This window comes from Poecilia reticulata, chromosome 17, assembly GCF_904066995.2.
Source record: "Poecilia reticulata chromosome 17, P_reticulata-male-v2, whole genome shotgun sequence".
NCBI classification, from domain to species: domain Eukaryota; kingdom Metazoa; phylum Chordata; class Actinopteri; order Cyprinodontiformes; family Poeciliidae; genus Poecilia; species Poecilia reticulata.
In genome coordinates this window covers 25,278,139-25,305,877 of record NC_088846.1, presented here as the reverse complement: position 1 = coordinate 25,305,877, position 27,739 = coordinate 25,278,139, and the positions used below count along the sequence as shown (strand labels likewise).

At 38.5% G+C, this 27,739-nt stretch overlaps 2 protein-coding genes across 5 annotated transcripts; both read right to left on the bottom strand.

Moving 5' to 3' along the window:
- On the bottom strand, positions 1-2,448 carry fcer1gl (Fc receptor, IgE, high affinity I, gamma polypeptide like). The gene is made up of 6 exons (XM_081598250.1): positions 2,425-2,448; positions 1,753-1,891; positions 1,589-1,680; positions 1,417-1,455; positions 1,056-1,085; positions 1-850 (listed from the first exon to the last, which is right to left on the bottom strand). The coding sequence occupies exons 1-6, from the start codon at positions 2,446-2,448 to the stop codon at positions 785-787; spliced, it is 390 nt and encodes a 129-aa protein (XP_081454376.1). The 3' UTR covers positions 1-784.
- Positions 1,866-27,739, bottom strand: LOC103479519 (vang-like protein 2). Of its 4 annotated transcripts, XM_017310232.2 has the most exons (9): positions 27,596-27,739; positions 14,045-14,401; positions 12,146-12,269; positions 10,122-10,729; positions 8,561-8,694; positions 8,289-8,424; positions 5,632-5,875; positions 4,449-4,726; positions 1,866-1,978 (listed from the first exon to the last, which is right to left on the bottom strand). In XM_017310232.2, the coding sequence occupies exons 2-8, from the start codon at positions 14,113-14,115 to the stop codon at positions 4,466-4,468; spliced, it is 1,578 nt and encodes a 525-aa protein (XP_017165721.1). In that variant the 5' UTR covers positions 14,116-14,401; positions 27,596-27,739; the 3' UTR covers positions 1,866-1,978; positions 4,449-4,465. The 4 variants fall into 4 exon arrangements, with proteins under 4 accessions (XP_017165721.1, XP_008432224.1, XP_008432223.1 ...); XM_008434002.3 differs by lacking the exon at positions 1,866-1,978 and having other exon boundaries at positions 2,026-4,726; XM_008434001.3 differs by lacking the exons at positions 1,866-1,978; positions 27,596-27,739 and adding an exon at positions 27,056-27,225 and having other exon boundaries at positions 2,026-4,726.

Sequence of the window (27,739 nt, the reverse complement as noted above, 5' to 3'; positions counted from 1 at the left end):
TAAGGTAAGGTAGGTAAGGTAATTTTATTTATACAGCACATTTTCAGCAACAAGGCAATTCAAAGTGCTTTACATGAATTTAAAGGAAATACAAACGAAATATCAAATGTCATTTAATGTCATAAATGTTTCAACATGAAACTTTACTCAGTTTTATTGAAAACTGGGTAAAGTTTCATCACAAGAATAGCTTCAGAACTGTCAAAATTGAATGATTAATATTTATTGAAAGTCAGTTTCTCAACTCTCTTTCAAACTTTAAAATATCACAAATAGAAACAAGCAGATGTCATCAAACCACAGGCAGAGTGAAGCAGTTCAGATCGACCGAGATAAATGACGACCAAAAACTGATAGATGGCTCTGGCAGGAAATTAAACACTTCAGATCACTGAAAAATGTTTAAGAAAGAACTAAAATAACAATAGATCAACACTGTGATACATAAAAACACAAATAGGATTGATAACCGTCGCTTTAATAAAGTAGAATAAAAATTGTAAGACTTAATTTAAGACTTGAAGAAGTGGGAACAGAAAATATGTTGAAACTTCTGCTTTTTCCGACTGAAACCAGCTGGGAAGCACAGAAACACTCAGAAAAGAATCAAACACTGTTAAATTAATTTATTAGTTGTAATATTTTGTGCAGAAACAAATTAGACAAGAAGTATTTTACAAAAGGAAAAAGGAGCAAAAGTAATTAAAAAAGTACATATAACCAGAGTATAAAGCTACATTTATATATGTATATGTTTATTTCCGCTGCACAGAAGGCGTGCAGGTCAGACGATGGGCTTCTTGTCCATCTTGATCGTCTCGTAGGTGTCGGTGGTTCTGGACGTCAGACCCTGCAGGACACAAACGCTGAAATGCTCACTGATGCAAGTTAAAAACAGCTTTACGCAAGCGCTTCCTGCAACCAGTCCGGGCGTAAAACAGCGACAGCCTCCTGCTTTATTCAACAAAAACTAAAACTAAAAAGTGACTGGCTCTCACTTTAGGCTCCAGTGCCTTTTGAAAAGTTCTTTTTAGCATTAAAATAAGAAATCTTACCGCATAGATGCCTCCGCCTGCGGGCTGCTTCTGTAGGACGGAAACAAAACTATCATCAGGAGGATTCAGGATTTGGAAATAAATGTCCTGAATCTCTATACCCCCCCCTCTTTGAGCTGCATTTTCATTTAATTTCATCTGAAACAGTTTAAGACTGCAAAACAAAAACATCAGCAGGAAGCAGGATCTGACACCAGAGTGACAAGTGGAAACTCTTGAGTGTGAAAATAAATAATGTAGGTTGGTGGTCAGCTCGAGCTCACAGGAAACGATTGAGCTCTGAAGAAGAGCTACCGCAGAAGTCACATAAATAAAATGCCCCCCCCGATTCTTCAACACAAACACACAGACAGGTTCTTACCTCCGGGTGGCTGCCGGATGCTTTATTTGATGGACGCATCTGAGAAAAAAAATCAAACCAGAAAGTGGGGAAAAATCTTGATTTTTAAGCAAAAATAAACTGAAATCAGCTGCATTTTTAAACAAAACGATGACACCTGCACAAAAACTTTGTTATTTTTAACGGGTCTTACCCTCAGCCTGCAGTACAGGACGGTGAGAATGATGCCGTACAGGATCAGAACCCCATCCAGGATGTAACACACGTTCATGTCTCCAGCTGCTTCTACAAACATCGTCAGCGAATAAACAAACTCCCGATTCAGTAAAGACGGATCAACAGAGGGCTGGAACGTACCGGAGAAGATGGCGAAGGAACCGCTTTGTTCGCTCCGGTCGACAGAGAAACGTCGACGCGTCTGAAGAGCCTCGACTGAGCGACTGAGAACAGGAAGTGAAGGGCTCTCTGTCCGTTTTGAAGCTACGAAACCACACGCCTACCACATCAGCCATCTTCCTTCTCAGAAGTTCCTCTTGAAGGTGTTTTTTCAAGAAGCCCTGTGTCTCTCTTTAGGGAGAAATTCCTGTTAGGAAACATTCTCGGCTCAGAAAACAGCTGACAAGACGGGACTTATTAGGAATAGATGGTTTAATAATAGAAACGATGTCTAAAGCACTTTACAAGCTACTGTTACCAAAAGGAGAAAACACAAATCTACTTTTTTTTTTTCTCTACAAGTTTTTTTTTTTTTCAATTTAAGTAAAAACATTCTGAAAATTGCATCATCATAATTTAGGCACCTTAAAATGATACAAAAGTAAATTTTTCAAAATAAAAAAATGGAGCCTGAAATAATTCTTTGCATGCTTTCCTTAGAAAATAAAAAAAAATAAAAAATCAGGAGTGTTCATGTGTAACAGTTTATATAAGAGGAGCTGAAAAAGGCAGTCGGGCTGCAGATCCTCCACGTCTGCAGAGAAAAGGTTGGAATAAAGCGGCACAAGGCGAGGCGGTGATCAGAGGAGTTACAATCGCTCGTCCGCTTTGGGACATTTATCCGTTTTTACATCAAATACAAAAACCGTGTGGTGGTAGATGCATAAAAGCAGCTTGAGCAGAACAGGTTTCACCCTCAATAAGTGACTCCTGTAACCGGCTCCATTATGAGAAGCTTACAGTGTAAGCAGGTAAAAAACAGTCACAATTTTGAAAATGTAAAAAAAAAAAAAAAAAATTACTGGTACCCGTTTAAAATATAAAATTCAAACTCTTAATGTTTTTGCTTCAACACTTAATCTCATCTCCCTGGATTTATTTAGTTTTTCTGCCATTTACTGCTTCCATCTTTAATAAAATGCTAAAAAAAAAAAGAACTCGACATTTTCAGAAAAGCTTGATTTTATCACATATGAACACTGAAAATATGGTTTGATGAGTGAAAACGTCCAATTATGAATTGCCTCTGCTTTTAGAAAAGCATTCATTCTGAATAATTCTCAGAATTAACGCACCGGATTTAGAATTTTCTTTACCTTCAAGTCTAAATTCACGTCTGTGTCATAAGTGACAAAGTTGAACTGCTGAGAAACTCTGCTAAAAATATCTTTTTATATTTCATGCGAGGACAGTCTGAGAGCTGCAGGCACCAAGGTGGTTCATGCATGTACTGACCACTAAACCAAACGTGAACAAAAAACATTTAGTTGTTGAATTACAAACTTTTTCTTCTACTTTTGCGACTCGGATTGGAATCAGGGAATCTGCAGCCAAATATTGTTGCACACCTTAAGCACAACAGAGAGGAATACTGATGATTTTATGCTCATCTTATCTTATTTTTAATAATAAAATCAGCTGGAAAACCAACAAGCTCGGTTAATTCTTTTCTAAATCAATCTGTTTTGATTCTGTTTGTTCGATTTGGCGCCAAATTGACCAAAATGAGCTCATAAAGGCTGAAAACAGTTAATTTTATGATTTAAATTACTTGCATTTAGAATAATGTGATTAAAAATGGCACTGAGTCAGACTCTTCGGTTAATTTTGGGTGAGTTTCACCTACAGCCAGGAATGTTTCTGAGCTTTAGTCATCAACTTCAAACAGCCTTTAGTCGTTTAGCACATTTTGAACGACAGATTAATGGATTTTGGTATTTCTGTTGGACCACCGCCAGACTCATGCATCCTAATAAGCTGCAAAATTAGGATGAAAATGTTATACACTGCAAAAACACAAAATATTACCAAGTATTTTGGTTTAGTTTGTAGTGCAAATATCTTAGTAGACTCAAAATAAGACAAAAAGAATATACATTTAACTTTTCGACAAGATATAGGAGCTTGTTTTAAGTCGATAATTACTTAATATTGATGTAAAAGTACTAGATCCACTAGTACATTATTTCATGGGAAAAATATATTTTTATAAATGAAATAATCTGCTTGTGGAAAAAGTATTTTTTCATCAATATTAAGGAATTATTTATTTAAAACAAACGTAAAAGTTACTTGTAGGTTAACTTTGTCTTATTTCATGTTTGCACAGGAAACCAAAAATACTTGGTAATACTTTGTGTTTTTGCAGTGCATCATGGGAAAAAAAGAATAAAAAAAGCTGCATTATGTAGATCCGCTCTTCTTTACATAAAAACAATCAACTCAGCATGTAATGCTACATTCTGCAGGTTAAAACAGTAAAAGCCACTCCCTCTCGTATAAAAGCAGGTCCATGCGCTATCGGAGAAAACATCACCAGCGTGACTGACAGGAAGTGACATAATCTCCTCCTTCCTCTTGCGTGCGTGTGTTGAGTCACTGCTCCTCTGTGGTTCAGTGGTTAAAGAGAAATAAACCTTTTTAGAGAGAAAACACCAGCGGCGAAAAGGCCTCAGTTCGTTTTTTTTTTTTTTTTGAACAATCATTGAGCCGATCACAGTTTGTTGATCAAAAAAAGAAAAAAGTTGCATTCCTCCTTCTGATTGGTTTCTGTCACAGAAGGGCGTGAGAGAAGGCTGATTGCTGATTGGATAATGAAGCGTGTCCGTGTCACGTACGGGAGGAGCGGCGCCGCTCACACCGACGTCTCCGACTGAAGCCGCATCACGAACTTGTGGCTCTTCGGGTCGATGAACTCCTCGCCGAGCCGCAGGAAGGGAAGCGGCGTTACCGTGACGACCAGGGAGAAGTCCAGGCGCCGCAGGGAGAAGACCAGCCCCTGCCGGAGGCCCGAGATGACGGGGTCCTCGCTCACCAAAGTCCACTGGCGCCCCCTGCCGCTCTGCTGCTGGTACTGCATGGTGGGGCCCGGGGTGAGGTATCGCTCCAGGAAGGCCTGACAAGCAGAAAGAGACAGAAAATGTTGGACATTAATACATTTATCCTTTCACAGAAATTCACCTTCCATCATAAAAATATAAAACGAAATCATTCTCTGTGGATTTATGGTAAAAATGTTCAGCAGGAAGGATGAAAAAAGGAAGAGCACAAGGAAGAAAAGAGTAAAAATTAAAATATAAAGAGGGAGTGGAAAAAATAAACATTAAAGGAGAGAATGAAGGAGGAAAATTAAAGAAACAGAAGAAGAAATGAAAGGAGGAAGGGAAAATTGATAAAGATTAATTGAGGAATGCAAGAAAAGATGGAAGGAATGGAAAATGGAAGGACAATGAACAAATACAGAAGGGAAGACGGTAAGAAAAAAGATAATGACAAAAAGACAGGAATGAAGGACAAAAAAAGTATGAAAGGAAATAAGGAAGGAGTGGAAAAAGGCAAGGAGTCAAGAAAGAAAAGAGTAAAAAATAAAATAAAGGAGAAGAGGAAGGAAGTAAGAACACATGAAAGAAAAAGCCTGAAAACATAAGGAAGGAATAAAAACAGGAAGAATACAGAAAGACAGAAGGGAAGAAGAAAGAACATGAGGATAGAAAAAGGAAAAATAAAGACATGAGAATTTAAAAATCAAGCAAGGAAAAAGAGAGAATGGAGAAATAACGATGTAAAGAAGGGAAAGAGGGAGGAAGTAGGGAAGGAAAAAAGAAAAAAGAAAGGAAGGAAAGACAAGAATGAAAAACAAACAAGAAATAAAGAAAGAATAGAAAATCAGACACAAAGAAAGAGAAGGAGCAGCATCTTTTTCTACTCGGACGTTGACCCCAATCCGATCGATTACAGTCGATGAAACTCTTCCACAGCGGCCTGAGTCACCTGGTCGCTATGGAAACGCCGTGTTCTCACCTTGGGCGTCATGTTGTGAGTGATGCAGAACTGCAGGTGCGTGAGGATGCTCTCCATGCTGTGGAAGGCCTGCTGCCGCGTCGTCCTCAGGTACTTCTGCATGGCGCGCGCCATCGGCGCGAAGATGGCCTGCGCCGCCTCCCGGGGGTCCATCACCTCCCGGGGGTGCTTGGGAGACGCCGCCGCCTCGTCCTCGTGCAGCCGCTTGATGTGCGTGAAGGCCTCCTCGACCGCCACGACCAGCCTGAACGGGTAACCATGACAACGACCGAACATGGGATACAATTAGGCCTGTCGCAATAAACGACAAATCAATTAATCACACGGCAAATTGGATTCAGTCTGGTGCTTTGGTTTCAAGTTGACCTTTTATTTATTTTTCTGTTGCTTTTCTTTCTTTATTTTTAATATTTAAAATGTCTTAAATGTTTATTAGAATTTATTGATCTTTGAGAATGTGTTCTTGTATTATTATGACTGTTATATTACTGGAGAATTACCTCAAAACAACCATATTATTTATTGCAATAACTTCTGGGACCATGACAGGTTTAGAAATAATTACAGTTAATTGTAGATAAATGGTTTATTATGCGTGTGAAACTCGATGTTCATCGTAGCTTTTTAAGACATTTGTGTGTTTATATATTATTGTATTAATCAAATCAAAGCAGTTTTTATCTGTTTGCTGCCGTATTACATCAATCCGTTTGTTTTAATTCCACGTGAAAATCAACAGGCCCCTGCAGGATCGTGAGTTTATTGCAGATTTTCGCATAGTCAAAAACATTTAAGTGACTTCTAACTCCCACCTGCAGGTGGCAGCATTTCTTATTTCTACTCCACTGCTGCCTCAGCCTCATTTTATCTGAAGTCTGTGATTAATATGGCTAAAAAAGTCATATTTACCATGATAAACATGAATTTATCATATTGATATGATTTATGGTAAAAATGTTCAGCAGGAAGGATGAAAAAAATGAAGAGTACAAGGAAGAAAAGAGTAAAAATGAAAATAGAAAGAGGGAGAGAAGGAAGGAGTAGAAAAAATAAACACTGAAGGAGAGAATGAAGGAGGAAAAATAAAGAAACAGAAGAAGAAATGAAAGGAGGAAGGGAAAATTGATAAAGACATTAATTAATTAATGCAAGAAAAGACGGAAGGGAAGTGTATGAAAAAAGTATGAAAGGAAATAAGGAAGGATTGGAAAAAGGTAAGGAGTCAAGGACGAAAAGAGTAAAAAATAAAATAAAATGAAATAAAGGAGATGTAGATATTGGTAGATATGATAAGCTGAAATATTGCACAAAATTCCTTGTAAATATTAAATTAGCACCACAGAATCTGTGAGTTTGATTGGGGAAAAAATCATGAAAGCAATCCCAGAATCCTGGAGGGACTCATCAATGTGGAAAGATGTTATTTAATTTAAACAAGTACTTATTGAATGTTCTTAATATTTTAACAGTTTGTTAATGGCTTTTATCAATACACAATCAGGAAAATGTCTCTCCAGAGATCATATTTTTTCAGAATCCTGTAATTAGAGCTTCAGATGTTTTGGATTTCCTACCAGCTTTGCACATCTAGAAATGTTTTTTATCCCTTTGCTATTTGCAGAAAAGCTGAAACTCAGTCAGACTGGATGGAGAACATCTGCAAACATCAGTTATTGGCACAGATCTGCAGCTGGATCTATGTCTGAACTTTTCACTTAGGTCTAAGACATTCTGCAGTAGCTCTGGCTTTATGTTTACAGTTGTTGCACGGACTGGAAACAGATTTTGATTTATTTACCTCTGTAGCTCTTCTAGAGTCACTGTGGATCTGTTGGCTGCTTCTCTTGATTGCTGTTCACTAATATTCTCTAACAAACCTCTGAGGTGTTAATTTTTACTGAAACTAAATGATTTACTTATAAAGGAAATTTGTTGCACTAAAGTTTATATAGGGGTATTCCAGCGAAGGGTGCTGAATGCAAACCTTCCTCTTAATAATTATCCACTCCTAATACATATAATTAAATTAAGTACCCGATATATAAGGTTTTTTGTGACAAAGTGTGAAAAATTCAAGGGTTATAAACACGTTCTGAAGACACTATGCCTACAGATCAAGCCATTTATATTTCTAAGTATAATTATTTGTTTTTAGTTGCATTTTTAGTCTTTCTGCACCTTCCAGTGAGATAATATGTATTAGAAGTTATGAAACCCTAATAGTCAAGTTAACCAGTTCATCTGAGGCTAGCAAAACTGAAACTATGTGTTCCTCTGAAATGAAGGCCTCGGCTCTAAGTAAACAGAATAAACTCATCGTTCTGGACTGTTGGGACATAAGCTAGCATGGCTCCTCAAGGCGGCAGACTGCCAATTAATCAGGCTTTTCTCCAAAAGAAAGGAAAAAAGCCTGGATCGGAAAACCGTCTGATTTTTACAGCAGCCGTAGCAACCAGAACATGTGAGGACAGGACGACCATGACTCATTTAAATAAGGCTTAAGTCAGATTGTGGGAGTTTACATGATGGAAAGGCTTTAATGATATCCACAGCAGCCTCCATGATTGCTCTCTCGTCACTACATGCCCGTTTACTTTGAACAGGAGCAGACCGTGGTTCTGTTCTCAGGCTTCACGCCGTTGCTCGCGGTATCTAACCTGGCCTTGCGTTTGCGGATCCGGCGCTCCATCTCGGCCTCCTCGTAGTAATACTCGTTGTGGGAGTTGTCCCTCCTCCTGGCTGCCGCTGCGATCATGGCGCGCGATTGGCCCGTCGAGTTATTGGTGGTGTTTTCTGCAAGACGACACACGCAGAGGGAGGGTTTAGAGGTTTGCACGACAGGTTTTCATCTCTACTCAAAGCGAGAACAAAAGGGGAATAACGTCGTGTGTGGGAGAATCACAAGCAGTCTGAGGTGATAATCTCTCACCATCCAGGGAGTAAACCTTGAATCCGGTCATCTTCTTAGACAGGATGGACTTGGGAAGGTTGACCACAGCAGGGTTGTAGACGGAGAAGTCGTTGTAATATCGGTCCAGCACCCAGACGGCCGCTCGCTGGATGCTGCAAACGAATCAGAGGGCAAAACCACTCAAATATCCGCTGCTAAGTGCTTCTGCATCCTTTTAGGAAATAAAAAAATACTTTAATTGCAGCCCATTCCAAAGAGACATGAAGATAAAACGTCATTATCAGGATCAGAGAGGTGGAGGCTTCTCCTCTGGGGTAGAAAACAGCAGAAAAATAAATTGACTGAGGCTCAAAATGTTTCCTGGAACATTAAAATACATTTAGACCAAACAAACTGTAGCAGTGCAAACTTAAGCTTCGCATGCAAGCTTTGAGAATTGATTTTATATTCTTGTGAGTTTCAGAGTTTATATCAAGCTTTTAGCAAAAAAAAAAAAAATCTATTGGTTATACAAAACTTTTATTACCAAAATAAAATCCGTCAGTCAGGAAAAATAAACATCTTCAGGCATGTTTCCACTTCCTGTTTCTTACCAAGATAGTTTATGATACAAAAATGTCAAAGAAAAATCAGGATGCATGGAAAGAAAATCAAAAGATGCTCAACAATGACTGGAAACCCGCACAGCATCCCAATTAATCTAAATATAGATTAATTGGACACCCCTGCTTCAGAGCAGGGGTGTCCAAACGTTTTGTCACTTCGGCTGAAATCATTTAGCGAAAAGGACTGCAGGGGGAAAAAAAAAAAGTTTTTCCGCTCTCAACAGTAAAATAAACATAAAATACTTAAACAAACAAAGAAGTCAGATTTGTTCTAGGTCCAAAACTTAAAAAGATTTCTGGATATTTGCCTTATTGAAAATAACTTAGCAAATTCTCTAAGCATCAGTTGGAGAAAAATAAAACACAATTGAATCAGTTGTGATTAATAAAATCAGGATTTAGGTCAAACTGTCGGAAAACGCTCGCCGTGTTTAGCCAAGTTTATTAAATTAATAAAAAACAGATTTGGGTGAAGCAAAGTTTGCTTTTCAGTGAAAGTCACCAGTTCTAGAAAAGACAAAAACAAAATTGTGACTATTTAGAGATGACTCCTTTGTGTTATGGAGAATATTTTATTTTGTAAGAAGATTTTACTCATTTGTGGTAACTTTGTCCTAATTAAAGATAGAAAGTCTCCATTTATAGCTCTGGAAAACATAAGAGACCATTTAAAATGATCAGTTCTCTGATTTTATAAATGTTTGAGTAAAATGAACATTGTTCTTTTATTCTATGAACTACTGACAACATGTCTCTGAAATCCCAAGCAAAGATTTAGTATTTATTTGCAGAAAATGAGAAATGGTTAAAATAACAAAAAGATGAGAAGCTTTCAGAGCTCAAATAACGCAAAAGAAACAAATTTAAGAAACAATATTAATGTTTTAACTCAGGAAAAGCACTTTGGACGCCCCTCACATGGAGTATTTTGAGCTAGTCGTATTGTGAATGTGTTTCCAGAATCAGTCACTCACCTGAGATGACCCACGTTGTAAAACTTGCTGGCTCCATCCGTGCTGCGGACCACCTTAAGGCAAAAAGCCGGCTGCAGGTGTCGGACCTCCAGCAGCACCAGAGCCAGGTACTGGATGAAGAGCAGGGCGTCCACCAGCGAGGCGGCGTACTCCACGATGCCCCGGTAGTCCTCCTCTTTGGGCTCCAGCACCCGCACGCCGTAGAAGAGCCAGTAGGACGCCACGAACAGGAACACCAGCACCATCAGCAGGCAGCGGAAGACAAAGAACCGCGGCAGCGTGGCTCTGGGCGGGCGGAGGAACAGCGCCCACGAGGAGATGAGCAGGACCAGGAGCTTGAAGGCGAGCGAGACGTACAGGCCTTCGCAGGGCGTCCCGCAGGGCTTCAGGGCGTCTCGCCACAGCACCTGAGGGAGGATGAGGAAGGCCAGCGGCGTGATGAGAGCGAAGAAGCTCAGGCAGCCTCCGAGCGCCGGGCCGATGAAGCGCTTGCACTCCAGCGGCGTCGACTCCTCCAGATCTTTGGTGACGCGGGTGAGGTCCTCGTTTGAGATGCTGTGCTCGGAGGTTCCCGTGACGACGGTGGTGGTCTCGCCCCAGTTATCATCCTGCAGGAAACGGGATCAGACGTTTTTTAGAGTTATTAAAGCTGGAAACTACTGATCAGGCCTGAAATTTGACCTGAACTTTCAAAAACACATAAAGATGGTTACAAAGTCGGCCTTCCATCACCTGAAGAACTAAAGACTAACATCTCAGCAAGATTTAGAGAAACTGAATACATATCAAGTGTTGAGCTATCTTTTATCTTTAGTTGCTTTAATTATTGTAACAGTGTCTTCATATACTTTAAAATGCTTCTGTTAGTCCATAAATCACTGAATACTTGGCACCAAAATACATTAAGGATGCTGTTGTTTTATCATGTTTCCAGACTACTCAGGTCTTCTGGTTCTGCTCTGCATCCACAGAACCAGAACCAAAACATGGGGAATTATTTCACTTTTTATGCTGTTCTAATCTGGAACAAACTTCCAAACAAACAGCAAAACTGCTGAAACACTGAGTTTTCCTTGATGATTTTGATGGTGGCGTTTGACAAAATGAAACGTTTATTGCTTGTTTCGTATGATGTTTTTATGATGTAAAGCACTTTGAATTGCCTTGTTGCTGAAATGTGCAATACAAATAAACTTTATTTTTTATCATGCTTGAGTCGAGTTTGCAGGCCGAACAAAATCTTTCAGAAGGCACCGACTGCCCACGCTCCACATGTTGGACACTCTGTTTTAAAGAGGTCATATTACACAAAATCAACTTTTTTTGTTCACTTGGGAGCCTGTAAGAGTGCAGAAAAGCTTAATTTTATCTTTCTGGTGATGCGTAGATAAACCCTCCAGTTTCTCTATACATTATTCCGGTTCTTTTTTTTTGTTATTTATTACGTCAAAGTGTTTTTTGTTTTTTTTTAAGAACTGCTAAAAAAAAGTCTGGAAGTCTTTAAGACTGGAAACAAATATGTGATTAAGAAAATTACATTTCCATCCTTATTTTTAATCAAAAAGGAAGGAAAAACGAAGCCTCCTTTTCTGTCTGTCCAGAAACAAACATCCCCCTCCTCCACTGGAAACACACCTTTAAACTCAAAGTAATTCATCTTCTGCATTTCGAGGCTTTGTTGGTCAAATGTCAACACCTGCCTCTTCCCTGCTGACAGCGACTGAAACCAAATGAGCGACTGCTCCAACAAAACACAATCAGCCGCTGATGGAGTTCAAGAGCCACTCCTGAGGCCCGCTCGGCCGTCAACAAGTCTTTGTTATGAAGGCAGACAGCTGTGAGCGCCGCTTCACTCAGAAGCAGTGATAATAAGTCTGCAGCGTCGCCCACAACTGTGTTTACACTCAGATAAACATCTATCCAGGCTGGAAATGTATGATTAATCTGCATGGATAATTCCTGAGGTTAAACATTAATCACCGCAGACGTAGAGATTTAAAAACAGAAAGGTCGGTGAGGCTGACCCTGTCATCTCCTCGGGTCGACTCTGCGTCCAGCAGCGGCTCTCCGGGCGTCTGGATGGTGACTGATTTGTCTCCACGGCTGCTGCTGTCTCTGCTTTTGGAGCGGTGCCGCTCCCTCCGGTCCCTGAAGCCCAAAACACAAACATTAAGAGAGAAACTCAGCGCTCAGCAATGTGGCTTTCCCTCTTTTTGCGTCTCAATTGCATCATAATGTCAGAGCCAGAAAAGGAAAGCAGACAGTGATTTGAAACAGTTGTTACTCATAAACATTAAGTTTGAAAATAGATTAAAAAAAAACATTTTCTGTTTTTGTTTGATTCAGTGTAAAAATAATCTCCAGCTTTTGATTTTCATATGTTCTTCTGGTGGCTTCAACATCCTTATTTTGATAGCAAATACCTAAAATGTATGTAAAACTTTCTACTCAGCATGCCGTCCATTTATTATTTAAAGGGATGGAGTTATTTTCCAGGCACATAGTTACTCAATTGTGCTAAAAAAAATAGCACTATGTTACCTTGGAGTGTTATAAAAATAATGCATATAACCAACATGACTTCAAAGAAATTTGACACTTTGAAATTGAGCATCTGTCTCTTTAAGAAGCACCGCCTCCTCCTGACACTTTCATCACAATGTTTCTCCATTATGCCGTTTCTCTTCTGTCTGTTTTATTATGTTCCTGTATGTTTCTACTTTCAAGTAAAGTTAAAGAAAAAAGAGGGAATAAGAGGAGAGGAAACAGATTTGCTGTGTAAAAAGTCTTTCACCACTTCAAAATAAGAGCATGAATATAAAAATAACTGGTTGAAGAGTCGATAATCAAAACTTCAACACAGATGTTGAAAATTATTCAACTGAAAGCTTATAAACAGCAAAGAATATTAGCAATTTATCTGGAATAATTAACTTAGGGAAGGCTAAAATGTTTGCTAAAAGTAAAAAATTAGCTCCGTTCTTTTAGCATTAGTGGAAATGTGTCCAATACTTTTAGCTGCATGATTTCTCTTTCAGGTAACTATTGATTATTTAAAATTAAAGGTTTGGCTTATGAATTTTAGGAGAAAGTAAATACCAATTATTCAGCTGATTTACTTTGTGGTTAGATAGAAGAAACTAGAATTTCTAGTTATTATGTAATCTTTTCCAAAAATCATCTTTAACAAAACAATACCTTGTTCATCATTTATTGTGGTACATTTTTTATCACAATAAGAATTTTGATTTGTCGTTATCAATTCCAATTAAGGATGTTTAAAAAATACTGACCTTATAGTCAGGATTGATAGTTTTACTATTTTCTCCACCGTTTGTTCAATGAAAGCATCAATAAATACCAATAAGTATGAAAATACCGTTAATGTGTTCAGTTTAATGATGCAAATCACACGTCTTTATGTGACTGGTGTCCTAAAAACGCATTTTATAGAAGCGTTATGTTTTTCAAGAGAATCATTTGTGTTTGTGGGAATTTAATAACTGTGACACACAGTCACAGTCATATTTAGTTACCTAAATAAGACGTAATAAATAGTTGTTATCACTTGGTACAGCAAAATATCACGATAAATCTTTCAGTCCATATCTTTGACCCTTTAAACTTAATACATATCAAGTGTTGAACCATCTTTAAATTGTAGCATTTTGTTTAAAAACTGTTTGTTTTGACACCGCAGCCTTTTAATGTACGTAGATGTAGTGAGACTCTTCTTCTTTATTCATTCCTAATTGATGTCAACCAATTTTTAGATTTACATTTGTATCAAAACACCTCAAATACTGATCATTTTTACACAAATTACCTTTGAAATCCCATGTTTTTAAGAACAAAACTGTTTTCTATAAATTTACCAAGGAAAAACCGAATATGTGCTTCGACGTTTGAGTCGTCGTACCCACCTGTGCTTCCGGGAGCTTCGAGAGTGAGACGACTTGTACGAGTATCCCGAGTACTGCGACTCGTTGTCCATGTCTCGGGTCGGCGGTGAGCGGGCTGTACGAGCCCCGCCTCCTCCCCCCGCGCTGCGCCGCTCGCCGGCGCCTCCCAGCTGGCTCTTACGTTCAGAGATGGACTTGGCGGAGAGAGCCAGAGGCAGCTTGAGCAGATCAACCTTGCTCCTGAGGGAATCTATCTTGGAGGCTGATGAAGATGGGGGACGGAGAAGCGGGGAGGCGGGAGAGCAAGGGGGAGAAGGGGCTGGGAGAGGATGATGGGTAGGAGAGTCACAGCGGGGGGAGAGATGATGTGGATCAGATCTGAAAACAAGAAAAACAAGATTAAAATCTTACTTGAATCTTGTGGTTTTAAATGAACATTTAACAAAAACCAGATGGACCAAACGAAGAAACGACCACCTTCTAATTTCCACTGAACTTCCTGCCTTCATTATGATTAATGCTGACAGCTTGTTTTCCCATCGTCTCCACAGAGCTGTTTACATTCACGCTGCCAGAAGAAAATCAGTGTTCATGTAAAAAATACGACTTTCAAACTGTAACAGCCTACGAAGTCCAGCGTCTCAGTTTCCATATTTCAAAATCTTTAACTTACAGCACAATTCAAAATATAAAAGTGGGATTCTTGTTTTTTTCCCTCAATATTAATTTACAAGTAGAAAAAGAAACAAGAGAAACAAGAAACAGTTAAAACCAAAATTAACAAATAATTTTGCTGACTTTTTAAGTATAGGAATTAAATAAGTGACAGGTTGCAAAACAAATGGAGCTTTAAACAGTATACACTTAACAATAACTGAATTTTTCCATTTACTAACTCAAAACAAACAATTACATATGAGGGAAAAATGCAACAAATACTGGAGGAATAATTCTCCCAATAGTTAGTGCAATAAGTGATCATTTTGCTGTTTTGAGAACATTTTCAAGTAATATATTGCTTAGAGCTTGATACAGCAAGACTAATAAATTTGTAAATCAAAGTTTATTTGTAAAACACATTTCAGCAACAAGGCATTTCAAAATCCTTTACGTCACAAAAACACACAAAGTCCCAGAAGACACTACATAGTCGACAACTGAGAAAACTAGTAAAATTACATTTTGACTCAAAATATAAATATTTTAAATAAAACTGTAAAAAATCAAACCTCACTTGCAACCAAAACTATAAATAAATGGATTACAATGTCCCTGTAAACAAAACTACCTTTCAAAAAGTATCATCAGAACAGAAATGATCAATTTCTTCTCAATTTACCATGAAATTAATTAATTCCATTTAATTCACAACAGATTTCAAGAGGGTTGGTCAGAATATGACTCATTTTAATTATGCAGCTCTGCGGTGAAATGACCCTCTAAGAATCTGTGTTTTTATACCCACAGTGGGACTCAGAGGTCTCACCCTGCAGACGGAGCCCTGTGTCCTCCATGGACGCTTACACCCATTAACCCCCTGAACCCAGGTTCTGGTTTCTCCGTTCCCGCTCAGATCCCGTCCTCCCGGCCTCTGCTGAGGTTAATCATTACACCACTGTATCTCCCCTCCAAGACGTCGGCTCCAGCCTCAGTTAGCCGCGGCACAATGGCAGCCATATTGGATTACGGTGTTTGCACTAAACTTGTTTGCCCTCGCTCCGGCTCACATTCCCTCCCTCGCGCCCCTGGTCCCCGGGGAAACGGGGCCTCTCTCCGCTGCCATGGGGATGAAACAGGGTGCTCAGATGAAGACAGTTGCCGTGGAGACCTGACCTCGCGCCGGCCTCTGTCGGCCTGTTCTTCACACTGGAGGAAGGTCACCGGAATAAAAGTGGAGGCTTGATGGATGTCGGCCTGTCAGACTGTGGTTAACTGAGAAACGGAGGGCGTGGCTTTGACTGGCCTCTGTGACAAACGGATGGATCACACAAGTCCTGGTCCGGTTTGGTGAAATGTTTCTTTGTGCAAAATCCACATTTTGCAGATTTTTGTATCTCCATTTGAGTCTCAAATACTTCTAAAAAAAAAACCCAACGCTTAAAGTATATATAAAAAAAAGAAGCAACCATCTATTTTTTTTTTTTGGCAATAAGTTAATATTTTTTTGGTGTTTGGAAAATTAGTCGTTTCAAATACGTACAGAATGTAACGTCACAAACTTTCAGGCACTGCGCGTTACCTAGCAACCCCGGCGAAGTTCTTCCCGTCACCTAGCAACCCAAGCCAGTACTTTTGGTCAACTGGTTTTACCATTGTACAATGGCTGCTGGACAGGACAAGCATTTTGTTGTTTCCTTACCATCCAGAAACTACTTGCTGAATTCTTGTTGGTTGCGCAGGAGGCTCTACTTCTGCTTTTCAAAGATGTGTAAAATTGCACATCTGTTTGCAGCTAGGGTGTGGCCAGCAGCAGCTTGTTTGGGTTTAAAGTGACAGAGGCCCAAAAACAGCTCGAAATAGGCAGAACTGAGCAGACTAAAATCTCCTTATCTAAGAGTGATTTTGAGCAAAAAAATTAATAATGATGTTTAGTACAGCCTATCGATCCTTCCTAACATGTTCAGTGAAGCCCAACAGGTCACTCTAAAAATCCACTTTTTTGCCAGCCATCAGTGGGATTCCTTTAGGTTTCCCAGTCTTCAATTAAAGGGGGCAGATTCCCCAAACTCAGGGGTGGGCAATCCTGGTCCTGGAGGGCCGGTGTCCTGCAACTCTTAGATGTCTCCCTGGTCCAGCACACTTGAAGCCAACAGCTGAATCACCTCCTAAGTGCAGTCAGGTTCTCCAGGTTCCTGCTAACGACCTCATTATTTGACTCAGGTGTGTTGAAGTAGAGACACATCTAAAAGTTGCAGGAGACCGGCCCTCGAGGCCTGGAGTTGCCCAGCCCTCGAGGCCTGGAGTTGCCCAGCCCTCGAGGCCTGGAGTTGCCCAGCCCTGCCCAAACTAGTCAAAAAACTACTGATGAAGCACTTACATCAACCAGTCCTACTCTGTATTCTCCAGTTAAGGGTTAATTGATTTCCAAATTAGTTGGCAATTAATCGGTTCAGCCGTATGCATCTCCCACGAGTCTGAACTGAACAAATATTAATAAATTGAGAAAAGAGGGGAGAAAGGTTTTGATTGGCCTCTGTGACAATCCGATCCGTCTCCCACAGTCCTGGTTCAGCTTGGTGAGGTTTCTCCTTTCCATCAGTCTTTAAAATCCACTTCTCTGCCAGCCAAATGACGTACAAATCCTTCTGTGGGATTCCTTTAGGTTTCCCAGTCTTCCATTAAAGGGGGCAGATTCCCTCATCCGAGACTGGAATCCTTCTCCAGGACGGAGACGGTTCTGAAACCCTGCAGCTCTAAGCAAAACCTCAACACCATGTTTATTCCAAACCGCAAAACTCAAATGACTAACAGCCTGCTCCTCGAATGTAATGACCGGCTTTTATCTCCAGTAATCGCAGAGGAAGCAGCGGAGTCGTGTTGTGCTTTTAAAGGAGATTAGCGGCAAAGAATGTGGACACAATACATCCAGAACCGCATGAAAGCTACTCTCTGATCGTCACAGTTAGAGAGGGCATTCTGACTTTTGGATTACGCTCAAATATGTGACGTAACAAATAATAAAAAAAAATTATATAAGAAAGCAAAGATTCAACGCCGCTTTGCTTTGAATCACTGTATTGTAGTTATTTCCATCATTCCTAAAAATCGGATTTCAGTTTCAGAGAAAACATAAATATGTTGATTCCTGGAGAAAAACCACAAATCTACACACTTACCAAGTATTTCGTTTTTTGTCTAGTTTGAAGTGCACTTGAAATAAAGAACTAAATCATAATTTCTTAATATTGATTAAAAAATTACTAGTTTCATTTTTTCCCATGTTATAGGTCAAATAATCTGCTAGTAAAACTAGTATTTGATTCATCAATATTAAGAAATTATTTACTTAAAACAAGCTCCTATAACTTGTTGAAAAGTTACATTTGTCTTATTTTTGATGTACTAAGATATTTTGACAAAAAGTAGACAAAAAAAATACTTTTTTGTGCGTTGTAAATTATGATGTTTCTCAGGGATTGATTTGTTTTTTCCAAGAATCAACATGAGAATATCCTTTAACGTGATTTAAGAAAAGATTTTGTAAGAACAAATTAAATGTAAACACCGTTTTAATCAAAGGGAAGTTCAGCTGGAAGGTTTTCTTCTAGTGGCTGAAATAGCCTCCATGTCTGGGATCCCTGTTTATCCTGCAGACTGGTGAAAATAATAATTAGGTAATAATTGCAGAAGCTGTGGCTGTGATTCAAAGCAGTGAAACATGAAGATGTAACACCTGTGTTATTCCAGCAGCATATTTACCTGTAAACATCTGAAATTCCTGCATTAAACAGCTAACGACAGATAACTTGTGTCTAATGGGAAACTATTTCAGCGTCATGGTGCCACAGAATGAAAGACGGTACTGTTTATTTGGTTTTATTTTTTTATGATCGCACGTTATCTTTATTTTCTGGCATCACTAATGCAAGAAAAAACATTAGCCAATTACTGATGTTTGATCTGTAAGACGCCAGAAGACAAAATCTCAAAATCCACATTTGCAACTGGCCTTAATTATATTATGAATACTTCTAATTTAGTTACAGCTGCACTGACATTACCCAGAAACCCAGTTTCATAGTAATAATATTGAGGGTCATTTTCAACTAATATAACAATAAAGGCATAAAAAGCCAAGTGCATCTTCTCAAAAAATTTTATAAACTTTAATTTCCAAAGAATATTAAAACACTGGAACCAGAAAACACATTAAATATCCAAAATAGATAAACGAAACGAGCAAAACAGCAAACAAAATGGATTATGCACTCTTAACAAAACAAAATTGTTCTTCAAAAGGCATTAGTCATTAGTCTCAGACAGGAAAAACAGGAAAAAATACCAGTTAAGACTTTTGAAAAAATAAATAAATACATGCAAGTGCAAACTAACCAACTACTTTGTAATGGGTGTCAAATGTTTGCAGCATTTTTCAAAATGATGGGTTTTGAATGATACTAAAAATGCAGCATCTCTTTAAAGATTGTGGAAATGATCGTGTTCATTTTAATTTACCATGTGCGTAATTGACTATTATTTATTAATACAGAACTAAAGCAGAAATGTCTGCTTTTTCAGTTCTAAACATGTTTAAAAACAACAACATCCTGATACCTTGCTCAACAAATTTAAACAATACTCCTAACTTCCCTTTAATACACATCCACAAAGAGTGAAACGGTCTTCAAATAGACTGCTTGGCGCATTTGTTAAGCTACGTTCATTCAGACAGCAGGCCTTAATGTTCCCTTTCGATGCGGTCGTTCACGCTTCCAAATATATGCGACTTGTATGTAATCTTGTGTGAACTGAATACGACCTGAAAGTGACCCACAGGCGCAGTAATAACGTCACAGCTAGAGAGCCTACTCAATGTTTTGCCAGCCGCCATAAAAGAGAAGAAGAAGAAGAAGCAGCTGCACAGTGATTGCGGAAGTAAACATGGATGCTAATGGTGTAGCATATCTTACGATTTTGAAGTTGATCTTGTATGTTGATTGTTTGCAATAAAAAAACAAAAACATTTTGAAGTTGTTATCTGACTGGAGCTAATGTATTAACAACTTAATCCTCATTATCGTCCGCAGTGGTTTTTCTTTCCGTTTACGCCCGTCAGGACGCAGAATGGTGACGTTTGTCGAGGATCAGTGACGTTCAGGTCAGATGAACGTGAACTTACTACAGTGTACAGACTCGGGTCACGTTTGAAAAGATTTAATTCTTATCAGATTTAAAGCCATAAGTGACCTGCGTCGCACTAAAAAATCCAATCGGTATTGTTCAGACTGTCATGAAAATATCAAATACGAGTCGCTTTAAGACAAATAAAAAAATAAATAAGAATCGTATTTGTGTCACTTCGGGCTGTAGTGTGAAGGTGGCGTCATTCACCGAGCTGGTTTGATGCATGTTATCGCTGCTTTTTAAGAGAAATAAACCCCACTTCCTGTAAAAGTTGCGTCACAACATCCACATTTGACTCGCTGTTGACTTTAACGAGCCACAGATGCTGCAGAAAGCTCAGCAGAGAGGGGTCCGTCTTTGTAACCGGGGTCCGTCTTTGTAACCGGAGCCCGTCTCCAGCTTACACGCTCTCCAAAACAACAAAGGCAGCACTAAACAAAAGAAACTGGTTTGAAGAAACAAAAAGAGCAGAGCATTACGCTATTTCGATCAGAAATGTTTAAAGGGCTGTAAATTAAAGCTTAAAGTAAACAGCCACATACTTAGCTTGGTCTTAAATAAGCTGAGTTACATGTTTATGCTGAGTTCACCTGTCTGCCACCTTTCTGGAAGCCTGTAAGTGAGAATATGACACAGCACTTGATCTACAAAAGGTGTGGTCCACTGCTGGGAAGTATAAGGTTTCCTATTCATCTGTTGTTTGGCCCAGTTTAAGGAACTCACTGGAAATCCTCTTTTAGGGTGCATTCACACCAGTCCTGTTTAGTCCGTTTAATAGAACTCTGTTTCGTTTTCCTAAAAAGACTTATTAGTTTGGGAAAGGAGTGAATGGGAAATAAAACCCTGATGTGGACCAAAAATTTCTAATGTAAATATCTTAGTACACTTACAATAAGACAAAACTAGCTTGCAAGTAACTTTTCAGCAAGATGTACGACCTTCTTTTAGGTGAATATTGCCTTAATATTGATGAGAAGTACCATTTCCACTGGCAGATTATTTCATTTATTAAAATAAGTTTTTATCATGTTACAAATTAAAAAATCTGCCAGTGGAAATAGCTTTTTAAAATTGATATTAAGGAATTATTTACCTAAAACAAGCATCTATAATGTGTTGAAAAGTTACTTTTAATAGAGGTATGTCTTATTTAAAGTGTGCCAAGATATTTGCATTAGAAACTAGATAAAAGTACTTGGTGAGATTTTGAGCCATCACCTTCCTAAGATAATAGCCTTAATCATTTTTTGTTTTGGCTAAATCATCTTTTGGCAGTGAAGATAACTTTTGGTAAAAATAAATAAATAAATAAAAATGCTTGGGTCGTTATTTTAGGAAGGTGACTATATATGAACACCAAGCGGAGGGTGATTTTTCCAAAAGCAGGAAGCGGACTATAGCACAATGCATTCTGGGTAAATACAACCAAAGCAAACACACAAGTCTAGCTCTAGCAGGAGAAATGTCACAAAACACAAAAAAGAAGTCCTGCAACCGCTGAAATCTGACACTACTTGATTTTGGTTTACATTTTGTGAAAAGGGAAGTTGCACTCAGAAGTTTCCTTCAGTGGTACGTTGAGCAGCGCCCCCACAGGTGAGGAGAGGAACTTCTTTTTTAAAGGTATTGTTCATTTGACTGAGTGAAAATGTAATAAATGTTGCGATATTGATCCCCAGTTGAAACAAGACCACCTGAATATCAGGTGTGAAAACACCTTTACACTTAAAGCTCCAACAAAAAGTTTGCCCTCTATGCCCACAAGCTGGTCTGAATGCACCAGTATGTCCAGTAAAACAAAAAACCTCCCTCCTGTTACATGTACTTTTTTCTCCTTCCACACAAAGTTTCACGTGGCTTCACCACATCATTAGCCAATCAGAGGTGTGCGTTTGCAGTTCAGCTGAGTTTTTCTGCTGTGTGAAAATCCAGAGTGGATTCACTGCAGTGATCTGTGTGTGTGGTCCACAGGCGGCTTCCGGCCTGCTTGGTGACACGGCTGAGTAGCTTTATAGCTCAGACCAAAGGGTTTGCATACAGTGTAAACACAGGAGCACAACAGTCTCTCAAAACAGATCTCAATATAAAAAACACAGAACCTCATCAAAATGTCCCCTTAACTTACATTCCAGTTTTAACCCTAAAGTAGCAGCCGAGGCAGAAAATCTGACAACAAATTCAAACGGCACAACTAGCAGAAAAACAATGAACTGTATCAAAAATCCCACGGGGAAAATACACGCCGCTTCAAAACCAGCAATTTACTAATTATAACGTTTCTACAGCTGAATGTTCCTTCAATGAGAAGCCCTAGTAACCACACTGCAAAAAATCTTACCAAGTACTTCTGGTCTAGTTTCTCGTGAGAATATCTTAGTACACTTGAAGTAAGACAAAACTAACTTACAAGTAACTTTTCAGCAAGACATAGGAGATTATCTTAAGTAAATAATTCCTTAAAATTGATTTTGGGTAACTGTACAGCTGTGACTGCATGACACAAATACTGCTCTTGAAAAACATTCCCATTTCTAAAACATTTCTTTAGGACACCAGTCGCATAAAGAAATGTGATTTTTTTTATCACTAAACTGCACACTGTAACTGCACATTTGTTTTGATATTCATCAATGCGCTCATTAAATAAACTGTTCTGGATCAGCTGCAGTTGTCTGTTTTTTTTAGGCTGACCTGTGAAGACACAGTTGCAGTAATCAAAATCTAAAGATAAACACATGTGACTTTCTCTAGATATTTCTGAGATATTAGTCCTTTTCCTGTGATATTAGTCTTTTAACCCTGGAAATATTCCGCCTGTGATAGGAGGCCGACTTTGTAACTGTCTCTATGTGATTCCAAAGGTTCGGGTCAGAGTCCATTAATAAAATAGATAACAATCCCAACAGATTTATTAAGACAACGATAAATCTAAAGTTTTCCAAGAAATTTATCACAATAAATGACAAACTATACGATAACTAATCACCCCTAATCAGAAGTGGAGATTTAATGGACATTATTATTACCATGTTTGATGTCAACAGAAAAAAAAGCTGCAAGATTTTGAATAAAAACACCCTAGAAAACATAAGAAACTGCATCGCTCAGCACTTGTTGCATTCCATTTAAACAGATGCATTTTTTTACAGCCTCGTTTGTCCCTGAAGGCAAAAAGAAATGAAGCCGTCATGAAAACGCTGGGAGCTGCTGGCACGGGGACAGCAGCTGTCAGGGAGGAACATCTCTGAAATGACCGGCCCTGCTCGGCAGCCAACTGTGAAAATAAGCGTGTACACACACCCAGGCTCCATCAGAGGAAGAGGCTCATCAGCGCAGGCCACACACACACACACACACACACACACACACACACACACACACACACACACACACACACACACACACACACACACACACACACACACACACACAGATTATCGACCACCACCCACGCTCGGCTGGGACAACATCAGTGAAAACCAGAGATAAACTGGGCAACTGCTGCTGTCAGCTTTAAAGCTTTTAGGTTTAGAAAACTTCAGCAGGTGTGCCGGTGACTAAACCCGTCACATTAAGCAATAAATCAATTCATCGCGTAATAAATTAAAACTACAGCCATCATGTCCATTAAAGAGTTGCTTGGTTTTAATTGTTGTTGAGAAACAAACATTTGAAACTCAAAACAAAATGGTAGAGTTTGCAATACCTGCCCCTTTTGCCTGTTTTCCCGGTCTAAGCTGAATGATTGTTATTTGAAATGCGATTTCAGTTACCGAGACTTCATAATACATTTTAATTACTATTGTTTTGTTTATTTGGGATATTTGGAATTTTTTCCAGTTCCAGTGTTAAATGTTTTTTCAGAAATTAGGAGTGAGTGATACTTAGAATCTTATCACAATATTTTGAAGTACTATTGTGATAACCGTAAAAATTATGACAAAAAAAACCAAACTATATATTCGTTCTTTTTAGGTAACTGCACAGAATTCATGGCACCAGAGGCAGAAATGCTGCTCCTGAAAATCATTCCTATCTAAAATAAGCTTCTTGAAGTCGTCACTTTACTGAAAGAAATGTGATTTATACCATTAATCTGCATATGGACACCTCATTGAATCATATTTTCTAATTTACTGATACTATTGTGGAGAAAATTGTAAAAAAATAAATAAATTTTAGACAGTTCTTGACTGTCTAAAATGTAATTTTATTGTTGTCGGAATTTATCACAACAATAAATCATGTCTTATCATATAAAATTTTTCACTATAAATGATAAACAGTACAATAAATGCTCACCCCTATTAGAAATTAAAATGTACTTGCATTAATATGTCATAATTATTATTATAATCGTTGAAAATGGTTTCAAAATGACAATATTATAATTCATCACAACAATTTCTGGGCCAACATATCATCCAGCAGAACTCCTACAGTGAGATTTATTCCACACTGGTGTCTCGTTTTAAAAGTTCCCCCATGCATTTATCTACAAATCCCAGTAAATTACTGCACAGAGAGACAGGAAGTGGCTCAGAGAGACAGGAAGTGGCTCAGAGAGACGAGATGGATGTGGTTCAGGCGAATCTCAAACGCCACTGACTGACTGATATCATCCGATGGAGGCATTAGGTTTGCTCCACATGAATTAGAAGTGCAATAAAAATGATATATAGTTTTAAAACTTTTTTTCACATAAAACTTTGTATACCATATAGTTCATTTGCATTTATTCCCCTTTACTCTGACACCTCTAAGTAAAATCATGGGGAACCAAATTTGTATAGAAGCCACATAACTTAATAGTGTTATAATGTTTTATTCAATCTGACAATAAATAAAGCAGCATCATGCAAACTAGTGCTGACAATTAGTTTAGTAATGAATTAATCTACTGGCTACTCTGACAATTAATCAATTAATTTGATCAACATAATTTCAGTTAACCACTTAAATCTTTTTACACAATATTAGAAATACATAAAAATATGCAAGAAAAATAAATTATTGTTTCTAAATAATAAAATAATGCCTGAAATACAATATCACAGCATTCCTTTAGCGAACACTTAACCATTTTTTTAGATTAAGTGATTAGTAATCATAAAATGGGATTAATAGGGATATTTTTAAAAGAATTTGAACCAGGTGAAGCTAAAACTCACCCGCTTGAGGAGTTCTGGGTTGAACATATTTACAGGTAAAGGTTTGTTGTTGATCTTAAATTCAAAATGTATGTATTTTTTTATAAGTTTGGTTTAATTACTGCTCTGACTGTGTTGTTATTTCAACAAAATTGCATTTTCGAGTCTGCATACTTCAGTTAATCAATTACTGAATTAGTTGACTAGTATTTCAATAATCGATTAGTCACGATTAATCTGATTAATCGTTTCAGCTCTACAGTAGCCTGGCACAAGTCATGTAGCAAATATGTTGAGGAAGATGCTGACAGACCAAAATATAAGGTTGTTTTGTTTTGTTTTTGCAAATATATATGAAGTGAACATTGTAAATTTTCTAGAAAACACAATTTCCACTGTGAAACACGGTGATGGCAGCATCATGCAGTGGGAATCCTTTTCTTCAGATGGGGAAAGTCAGTGGTAAACCTTTCACAACTTTTAATCTGATTTATGTTATTTATAAAGAACAGACAAAAAAAAATCTGTTTTTTGTCAAGAAAAACACTTGCAGCCGTTTTCAGAGTGACAAACGATTCTAGAAAGTTCTGACTGGGCTGAATCCAAATGTGTGGCATTTATTTTTTCCAACTTTAGTAAAAATGTTGACACGCATCACCTTCCTTCCACTTCATAGTTACCTAGTGCTGAGCTGACACATAAAATCCCAGAAGAATACACTGAAGTGTTTGGTTGTAATGTGAAAATATGTAGGAAATTTAAGGGAATAAGCTTTTAAGCAAGGTATTGCACCACAATAATTTATCACAGAATTCCTAATTAAGTGAAACATATTTTCCTCCATTAATGTAGATTCATAAAAATATATTTGTTGTTAAATACAGGAATGAAATAAGTGCCAGTAATGATGATGAACTCCATTTCCTGCCTTAAATGCGCCACATCTTCATCTTCCAGAGTGTAAATTTGTATTCCTTGGACAAACAAATGTAAATATAAAATATAAATATAAATAAAAAAACATATTTTAAATAGTAAGTTAGTTTATTTTTGATTTATGCATGCAATATCTTTACCTTTTAAAAATCCTAGGTTCATATTGCTCAGTAGGAGTTAATACTTCTGTATTGATATTTTCTGCACCTCTACACACAAGCAGGCCTGTTGCAATAAGCAATAAATCAATTAATCACATGATAAATGAAAACGAGCTCAATAATCTCCATTTGCATGATTTATTGTTTTTCTCTTTTCTCTCTCTTTGTATCAAAAACTGGATGACAAAACTCTCCAGCTTGGTGTTTTTGAAGGACAGAGATTTCATAATTGATTTTATTTATTGTTCTGTTTACGATAATTTCCACTTGGACAACAATTTTTATCATTGAAAACGCATCATTTTGAAAAATGCTGCAAACATTCGACACCATAAGAAGTTGTTCGTTTGCACTTTAACTCATTATTTTTTACAAAAGTCCTAACTGGCAGTTTTGCCTGTTTTCCCTGTCTGAAACTAATGATCCATGTGTTTTGAAGGACAATTTTAATTAGTTGAGAGTTCATAATCCATTTTATTTACTGTTTCGGTTGCTTTACTTATTTACTTTGGATTTTTAAAATATATTCTAGTTCCAGTGTTAAATGTTCATCTGAATTTAAAGTTTATTGATATTTGATCATGTGTTCTTGCCATTGCTGCGCCATTACCATCATATTACTTGAAAATGAAATCAAGACAACAACCTTATCGTTTATCGCAATAATTTCTCGGACAATTTATCGTCCAGGCCGACATGCACGTATTCAACCAATACAGATGCAGACGATATTTTGAATATTTCGGATCGATTAGTCCTCCTCTACTCATTGAAGCTGGGCCTGTCTCTCTTTAGCAGCAAAATTATCTCGTTTCGGTTTGAATTTCAGACCCATGATAACAAAAAAAGAGACAGAAGAAGAAGAAGGAGGTTTCTGGAGGTATTTAGCTCCTCTAACCTGCATCATTCATTCAGCACACATGCACAAAGGGAGAACTTACTGGGAACCAGCAACAGCATTTAGCCCAGTATCAAGAGTTGTAGCCGCTATAAAATGCGGGACAATGGGAGGTTCTTTCAGTCCCCTTGATCCAAAAACGTCCGGTCCGTTTCTCTCCGGAGTCCAGACCGGGACGCCCTCCTGAAATGAATGGACGCACCGGAGGAAAATTCAAACCCTTCGGCCTACAACCGGAGCGGACGCGCTCATTCCCTCCAGGCGCATCTTCGTTTCTGATCCCAGGAAACCCGAACTCGCGTCTGCCGGGACCAGAACCAGCACCGCGGAGCTAGAGCAACAATAGGGGGGCCGACGAGGGTCCTAAACTTCCCTGCGGTTTGGGAGGAAGAAAGGGGGGGAAAAAGGCGACCATCGCGTCCTGCAGACTATTGTTTGTGGGGGTGAAACCGGAGATCTCCAGCGCCACACAATCCTCCCCGATTCCCCACTCCGCGGAAACACGGAACACAATCCCACATCCACCGAACCTCCTCACACATTTTCCACAGCAAGAAAAAAAAAAAGTACAAATACTACTTACTTATTCCAGATCGTCCATTCAGGTATTTTTCCCCCCTCACTTTCCACTTTCTCTCTCCCACTCAACCGAAGCTCCGTGGGGCCCCGCCTCCGCTCCGGATCGGCCCCTCCTCTGGTTCCCCCCCAGGGGACAAACTGGGTCCAG

Bases quoted from the DNA above. Each gene is read 5' to 3' on its own strand.
- LOC103479519 (XM_008433997.3), bottom strand. From the start codon at position 15,553: ATGGGTGTAAGCGTCCATGGAGGACACAGGGCTCCGTCTGCAGG. The intron at 12,270-14,044 runs GTGGGTACGACG...TTTGGGCTTCAG, and splicing joins CGAAGCTCCCGGAAGCACAG to GGACCGGAGGGAGCGGCACC. The intron at 4,727-5,631 runs GTGAGAACACGG...TCTGCTTGTCAG, and splicing joins CTCACAACATGACGCCCAAG to GCCTTCCTGGAGCGATACCT.
- fcer1gl (XM_081598250.1), bottom strand. From the start codon at position 2,448: ATGTCCCAAAGCGGACGAGCGATT. The intron at 1,681-1,752 runs GTACGTTCCAGC...CGATGTTTGTAG, and splicing joins TTCCTTCGCCATCTTCTCCG to AAGCAGCTGGAGACATGAAC. The intron at 1,086-1,416 runs GTAAGAACCTGT...TCCGTCCTACAG, and splicing joins CATCCGGCAGCCACCCGGAG to AAGCAGCCCGCAGGCGGAGG.